This window comes from Cannabis sativa, chromosome 2 (assembly GCF_029168945.1).
Source record: "Cannabis sativa cultivar Pink pepper isolate KNU-18-1 chromosome 2, ASM2916894v1, whole genome shotgun sequence".
NCBI lineage: Eukaryota > Viridiplantae > Streptophyta > Magnoliopsida > Rosales > Cannabaceae > Cannabis > Cannabis sativa.
Genome location: NC_083602.1, coordinates 1,707,304 through 1,714,781, shown reverse-complemented (window position 1 = coordinate 1,714,781; position 7,478 = coordinate 1,707,304). Strand labels below are relative to the sequence as shown.

Genomic DNA, 7,478 nt, shown 5'->3' with positions numbered 1-7,478 from the left:
TAAATAACTATATTTATGTCTTAAATAAAAATTGAGATTATAATTATAATAAAAAAGACAAAATAGCATAACTTTGTGAGTCCAAGTCAGAACCCCACCCTATCATGTTGTTGGCTCTGTCCCGTTGAATTAAGCAAATTTCAGATAAACTTTTTTTTTTTTTTTGATTTAAGCGTTCATATATTACATCTTATTGCTGCAACATATCATTGCTTCAATTCTCCTTGTAAATATTCTTGCTATTAATTTGTACAGTTTACACTTATTTTAGTTCTTCTGTTCTTTAGAAGCCCTTTTTGCAGTAAATTTACATAAGAGCGCGAAATATTTCGCTAAATATCGTGTAATGTAACAAAAACAAATTTGTTAGTTGCTTTAACTTTGAATCAATATGGATTCTGAAGCTATATATATATAGTTTGCACTACTATGCTTCTTAACAAACCAGATCACATAATCCTTAAAGACTAACATTACAAGACAAGCATGTTTATTGCATTAGGAACCAATATGTCCCTTATGATTTGCAACAAAAGTTCTAACTCCCACGATAAGTGCTGAATGAGAATGGCGATAGCAGCAGCGGGACATGGAAATGTTCCCGCTTCTGCGTTTCTTTGATTTCAAACACAATAGAGACATATGGAAAGAACCCTGATGGGCAGTACTTACCTGTGTTGAAGCTTATCCTGTATATTCCCGGGTTTACATCATCAACTACGCTCATCAATTGACCACTTCGTCCATCATTATTTGTTGTCGAAGACCCTAGAAATGCCCAACCACCCGTGTATGACTTTCCAAATAAGGGACGAGGCTGAGGACCCTTCCAAGTCTCCAACTGCACCTCTATACCAGCTGCTGGAGAACCCCGAGATACATCCAAGACATGAGTTGTAATGGGTGGTCGTGTTCGAGTTGGATTTGGGCTTGCACTTGTTTTCCCAACTGATGCGTCTGAAACAGTAGTAGCAGTTAGATGCCCTCCAATAACGCTTACGCGATCTTGTAAGTCAAATAACAAAAGATAAATTAATAGAATTCTCAACAGGAGGAGACTGGGATAATCAGCAAAAGTTCACTGTTTTATAGGAATAAGACACTTAATTACCTCTCACAAAGATTGGAATTATTAAGAAGCTAAGAAAGTATTCTGTGATTATTTAAATCACTCCATTCTATTTTTTCTTCTCTAATGTGTATTCAGGACTGGCTCTAGCCATAGCCAAGTTAGGTCTGTGCGTAGGGTCATATCTTTTGGGGCCCAAAATAAAAAATTAAAGGTCTCATTAGACTTTTATTCAAGTAAAATTATGTACATTCTAAGCAACAAATATTGATAGCTTGACTGGTTGGGGTGTATGACACATTACACAATGGTGTGGGTTCAAATCCTCAAACCTAAAATTTAAATGGCCTTAGGCCTATATATTCTCAGGGCCGGCCTGTGAATATTTAAGAGTTCTGACTAGTACCGAAAATTTGAACTTTTTTTCAATCAGACATTGATAGGGACACAAGCTTGTTAAACTTCAACATGAATTTTACAGTGAACAGCTTCACTTGGTATGCCATATATAATTGAAAGAAGCTCAAATCCAGTAGTTTTGTTTCTTATAAACGAAAAATCGGTTTACATTCTGATCTTCTTCTATAATTAAAATTCAAAAGGAGTGTTACCTTCTGCTTTCTTTGAGGCAGTTTGATGAAACTGATCACCCCCTGTTGAAGAAACATTTTCTTTAGTTGAAAAGAGCTTCGCAAGTCGCAGTTCTGTTATCTTCATCTGCTCTTCAGCTGCAATCTCAAACTCAACTATAGGCCTGTTCGGGTAACGTTTCTGCAAAAAAAAATATATAAGAAAAAGAAAATCTCAGAATCTTCATTTATTTTTGCAAATTCTAGCATAACCCTCCTCACCAATTAATAGAAGCAATACATTCTCCATTGCCTCTACATTTTTTTTCTAGAACAAACCTATACAGATTACAGTCTTCTAATTTTACCTAAAAAATAACTGTAAATTTTTTACTATATTTTCTGAATTATCTATTTGTACCACAAAATCACAAAAACAAATGTACAATCATATTAAAAACGAAAAAAAAAAGCACCTTCAATTCAGTAAGTATTTCATCAGTGCTTCTTCCAGAAGCACATATAAGAAAAACAAATCCAAACTTCTCCCTGTAACGAGCATTCCATTCATAAAGTTCCTGTAAACTCCAAATGAACAAGAATCAAGCAATGAAGACACTGTTGATATTTGAATATACATACATATATACACACACATACACTCACCCACAGCCACAACAACCACTCCACCTGAATTTGACTAGGGATTTTTTTTTATGGATTAAAGTTTATATTACAAAAATCTATCATCGGATTAAAGTTTGGTAGTTACTTACTGTAATATAAAATTTACAAATCACTCACACATGAGCAATGTAGAGCTTGGTTAGGCTTTTGACTTATACACTCACAAGTGTTGCAAAAACAGTCATTATGAAAAGTTTTATTAGTAAATTAACTTGCTAAAATCTTTTACACTATGCTATCATAAATTTACATTGTGGTTATTTTGCCAATTTAAGGCCTTTTCTTTGATAGATTTAATCACACTAACACAGTATTTACTCAATTACCAAAATCTATCGTCAGATTAAAGCTTGGTAGCTACTAACTGTAATATAAACCTCACAAATCACTCACACATGAACAATGTAGAACTCGGTTAGGCTTTTGACACCCTTGTACACTCACAAGAGTTGCAAAAAGCAGCAATTATGATAAGTTTTATTAGCAAAATAACTTCCTAAAATCTATTACACTATGCTACCATAATTTTACATTGTGGTTATTTTGCCAATTTAACATTTTCACGTCCACAACAATAACCACTCCACCTGAGCTGGACTAGGCTTTTGACACCCTTTGATCGGTGCTTTTACAATACACACCCTTAAAAAGAGTGCACCGATGCACCCTTATCTGTTTCGACATTCAGAAAAACTTTTTAGTCCAATTTATTTTTATAGTTGTGTATGTTATTTAAGACATCTTGCAAAATTCTAAAAATTCGAAATTATTTACAATATAAAATACAGTGTTCAATCAGTCTATTTCACAAGCTTATAAAATAAAAGAGTTGTAACAGATTCTTTGAACCCTATTTACTCTATTGTTAGAGTCTTAAATTTCTCGAAAATTCTTAAAATTTTATAAGATATCTTAACTAAAATTGGACTAAAAATTTCTCTCAGATACCGAAATAGATAAAAGGTGTATCGATACATCCTTTTTAGCAAGGTTCATTGTAGAATTTTCCTATCAAAAAATTCCCATGACCAAAATCCAAAATTTGAATTAAAAACCATAATAATTTAATTTACAAACCTGTAAACTAGAGGTAGTGGCAGTAGCTAAAGCAGTGGATTGCTCTCCCTTACTCCACCTACAAAACAAAACCACAATCATTTTTCTCTTTCTCAGATCAATTAATTAGAAATGGAAAAAAAGACAAGAAAGAAGGAACCCAGATGTGGATTTTGAGATAAACTCAACTGAGCACTAGTGGAATGAGCTGAAGGAGAAGGAGATTGTCCGATCTGAGGATGAGCAGAGAAAGCTTGGAGCCAACCATGGACATCGACCTTGTTGAACCAGATATCTCGTGCGGCGGCGATTGCTTGCTGAAGAGAAGAGAAAGGAGATGCCTTTGCCAATTGTTGGGCGAATCTAGTGCTTCCACAGCAGGCCACCAACTCTTCTTCTCCATACTCCATTTTTGGTCTTTCCTTCTTTCTTTTTTTTTTTGGTGAAAGAAATATTTTGTTAGCATTTAGAATGAATAGTATAAAAAAAAAAACATAAAGTGTTAAGGGCTTAATTGGTCCCACCACGTGTTAGTTATATGGAACTTATACTTCAATTTATTTAATTGAATTATCGGTAGTCAACTTAAGAATTCTCATCACACAGACACCACCTACAGCAAGAATCAAGCTTTTTATAATCCCTTTTTAGAAGAGTTGTGGTGAGTTTCGAATTCTTGACTCAAACGAAAAAAGTTGTTAGTAAAGACAATTCCTACCACTACACTACACAACACATGGTAATTGATATGAATTTGAGAATAATTTTATGTATTTTTAAGAGTTAAGGGCTAAATTAGTATGTTTTTTTTTTATCTTAATCAATGGACGAATGCGTAAAAAAATGAGACTAATGTAGGAGAGTATAGGATATTACCTGTTGAAAGCATGGTTAAGATCAATGTGAATTTGTGAATGCTTCTGTTGTTAGTGGAAATGATTTGGGATTAGTTGGGTAGCGCGAGGGCATGAAGGAATTGTTATTGAAACTGATTCAAAGTTGTTGTCTGAAGTCTGATTGTGTATAACCGACTAGAACAGTAGTTGTACGAGTCAAAAAAGGTTCTTAGCTGAATTAAACATTAAAATCTTCTCAAATTGGTATTGAAACTAATTGTAAAGTAGTTGTTTATACAATTAGTCATACTCTACTTTAGATTCTAAACATCTACTTTTCGTTTAAGTAATATTTTTTTTTTTACCTTCGTTAAACAATTTGCTATTAAAGTGGCCAATTATTTTGCTCATACTGCTTATCTTTTTTAGGTTGTCAATTAAGTAGATGGTTTGTCCAGATCTTCATGCTATTTTGTTAAAGAATTTACAATTTTAATAATACAGCAAATATTCAATCCAAAAAATATACATATCAAAGTCTCTTTGGAAAAAAAAATGTGAAAATCCACATAAAATACTTGATTAGTGTAGTATTTTCAAAAATTAAATCCAAGTAATTACCATGAGTCCATGACAATAATTTATATGACTAAGCATTTAATAATTATAGTCGCCATATTTTTATTCTATTACCATTTTAAAAATCAATTAAACATCATAATAATATTCCTATTTCAATTCTTATTACATTCATATATTATTAACACTATCATTCCAATTCTATAGGATCAAATGTCACCTTAGCTTTTCAAAAAGCTCTTCCAAAACCCAAGTATAAAAATGTTTTTTTTTGTGCTTTAAAAACTCAAAAATAGCTTACCATCCTAATAACATACTAGAGAGATCACCCAATACATGATTACCAAAAATCTCCACAAGAACAAGATCCATTAGCAAAGTGGTGAAACCGCTTAGCATCTCTAATTATAATGGTTCTATTTTCAAGGAGTGATATGAACTTGGCAGTGTCATGACAATCACCACAAATTCTAAGGTTCTTTCTTATGATTATAGGCATGCCAACATCATGAGTCACCAAAATCCCAAAGGCAATGGCTAATTTTTCACTGTGTTTGTTAATCATATCTTCTTTCAAATCCTCTTCAACATCATGTAGAACATATTCTGTTTTGGACACAAATCCAGCTTTCCTAATCTTTTGAATCAATTCTTCCAATTTCTTATGTATCTTCTCCGATTCGGGGTGAGACTGATCATCTACCACAAATCTATAAACTTTGTTTTCATGTTCTATAAAACTACACCCCGGTTTCGGGTTTCTGGCTAGACCTCTTTCCTTCATCAAAGCCCTGACCTTTGAAGCATCCTTCCATAAGCCAGCTGCAGAGTACATATTCGATAACATTATATAGTTTCGGGAATCCAAGGGTTCCATAGCAAACAACTGCTCGGCAACTTCTTTCCCAAGTTCAATGTTACCATAAACTCTACAAGCTCCAAATAAAGCACCCCAAACACCAGAATTTGGCTCCATTGACATACTTGTAATAAGCTCATGAGCATCGTTGAGATGCCCCGAGCGACCAAGAAGATCAACCATACACGAATAGTGATCCAATCTGGGCTGAATCCCGTACACTCGAGACATAATCTTGAAGTAGTTTTTCCCTTCATTGACAAGCCCCGAATGGCTACAAGCATTCAGCAAATGAACAAAGGTAACATGATCAGGCTCCATGCCTTTCCTAACCATACACTCGAATAACTCCACGGCTTCTTTTCCATAACCGTGCACAGCATAGCCTGCTAACATTGCAGTCCAAGAAACTCTATCAGGATCAATTAGCTCTCCGAAAACCTTACATGAATCCTTTAACCTCCCTAGCTTAGCATACAAATCCAAAATCGAAGTTAAAACAGTTACATTTGCATTTAGGCCACATTTAACAATCAAACCATGAACTGTCTCTGCTAATTTTCCTACCCCTAAATTTTCACAAGCTTGAAGAACAGCTACCATAGTACCATCATCAGGTCTCAGTCCATTCATTTGCATCTTATTAAAGTTACCAACACCAACCTCTGGAAATCGATTTTGTGAAGGAACCGAAACCATTAAATTCCATGACACAAAGTTCTGTACAGGCATTGCCTCAAAAATTTGACAAGCAATATCTAAACAACCAAACTTTCCATACATGTTAATAAGAGAATTCCCAACTTTCACTTCAAATAACAAACCCAATTTAAGACCAATCCCATGAATGTACTTGCCCAAATCAACATCATCATAATCAATACAAGCTGAGATAAAGCCAATAAGAGTAACCTCATTAGGTGATTCCATATCCAATTCAAACTTCATTCTAAAAAATGCAGTTGTACACTTATCAACAAGACCTTTTCTTGCAAACACAGTAATCAAATTATTCCATGACACCAAATCCTTGTTAGGCATTTCATCAAACAACTGTTGTGCATTTTCAACACAACCCAATTTTGTATAACAAGATACCAATCGATCACCAATAAACCCATCACTATAATTAATAGATTTGATAACATAGGCATGAATGGAATTACAGTAGAAGAGGGAAGAACATGAGCTTACAGCAAGAATCAAAGCTGAGACGATACTTTGATGAGAAGATTGTTGAAGAAAGACACTTGTGTGAAATCCTTTCACGGATAAGAATTTGTAAGGAGCTGAAATTAATGGGTATTGGAAACGTATGAAAAAAGTCTTGGTTTTGAGGAACAAATTGGAGAAAGGGATTATTAACTGACGTGATGAAGAAGGTCGTAGAGTCATAATTTCCCATCATTGAAAGACCAATTCTAACAATTTTGATATACAGAGCAAATTAGCGGAAGAGAAAATGTGAATGAAATGATGAAATGGGTTTAGGTCTTCGGATTTGGATAGCTTCAAAGGTGACCGGAGAAAAGCGGCGGCTCTGGGCGGAGATCCGGGAGTGGCCGAGGCAGCCAGCGTTTCTGGGTTCGTTTCTTCGTTCTCGGAGTAGGAGGGAAGGGATGGGCCTGGGCTGGGCTAGAGTAGGCCCATTTACATGGGATAGTTCGTTCGTTTATTCTTCGGCGTAGAGAATAGGAAAACGACAATCTTTTTTCTCAGACTATAATATGGAAAAACGACAATTATTTTCTCACGACAAAATGGAAAAACGACAATCTTTTTTCTTAGACTATAAAATGGGAAAAACGACAATCATTTTCTTA

At 34.5% G+C, this 7,478-nt stretch overlaps 2 protein-coding genes across 3 annotated transcripts; both read right to left on the bottom strand.

The window, feature by feature from the left end:
* Positions 1-362: 362 nt before the first annotated feature.
* On the bottom strand, positions 363-3,991 carry LOC115720875 (uric acid degradation bifunctional protein TTL). 2 transcript variants are annotated; one of them, XM_030650072.2, is made up of 5 exons: positions 3,571-3,991; positions 3,403-3,460; positions 2,115-2,216; positions 1,681-1,840; positions 363-957 (listed from the first exon to the last, which is right to left on the bottom strand). In XM_030650072.2, exons 1-5 carry the CDS (start codon positions 3,789-3,791, stop codon positions 539-541), a joined length of 960 nt encoding a protein of 319 aa, XP_030505932.2. In that variant the 5' UTR covers positions 3,792-3,991; the 3' UTR covers positions 363-538. The 2 variants fall into 2 exon arrangements, with proteins under 2 accessions (XP_030505932.2, XP_030505931.2); XM_030650071.2 differs by having other exon boundaries at positions 363-1,005; positions 3,571-3,984.
* A 958-nt stretch (positions 3,992-4,949) lies between these two features.
* On the bottom strand, positions 4,950-7,323 carry LOC115718536 (pentatricopeptide repeat-containing protein At5g40410, mitochondrial). The gene has a single exon (XM_030647337.2). The coding sequence runs from the start codon at positions 7,048-7,050 to the stop codon at positions 5,137-5,139; it is 1,914 nt and encodes a 637-aa protein (XP_030503197.2). The 5' UTR covers positions 7,051-7,323; the 3' UTR covers positions 4,950-5,136.
* Between the last annotated feature and the right edge of the window lie 155 nt (positions 7,324-7,478).

Coding starts and splice junctions, on each gene's coding strand:
- LOC115720875 (XM_030650071.2), bottom strand. CDS start 3,791: ATGGAGTATGGAGAAGAAGAGTTGGTGGCCTGCTGTGGAAGCACTAGA. Junction 3,461..3,570: donor GCTCATTCCACTAGTGCTCA/GTTGAGTTTATC, acceptor TTTGTTTTGTAG/GTGGAGTAAGGGAGAGCAAT. Junction 1,006..1,680: donor TGCCTCAAAGAAAGCAGAAG/GTAACACTCCTT, acceptor TTGACTTACAAG/ATCGCGTAAGCGTTATTGGA.
- LOC115718536 (XM_030647337.2), bottom strand. CDS start 7,050: ATGACTCTACGACCTTCTTCATCACGTCAGTTAATAATCCCTTTCTCC.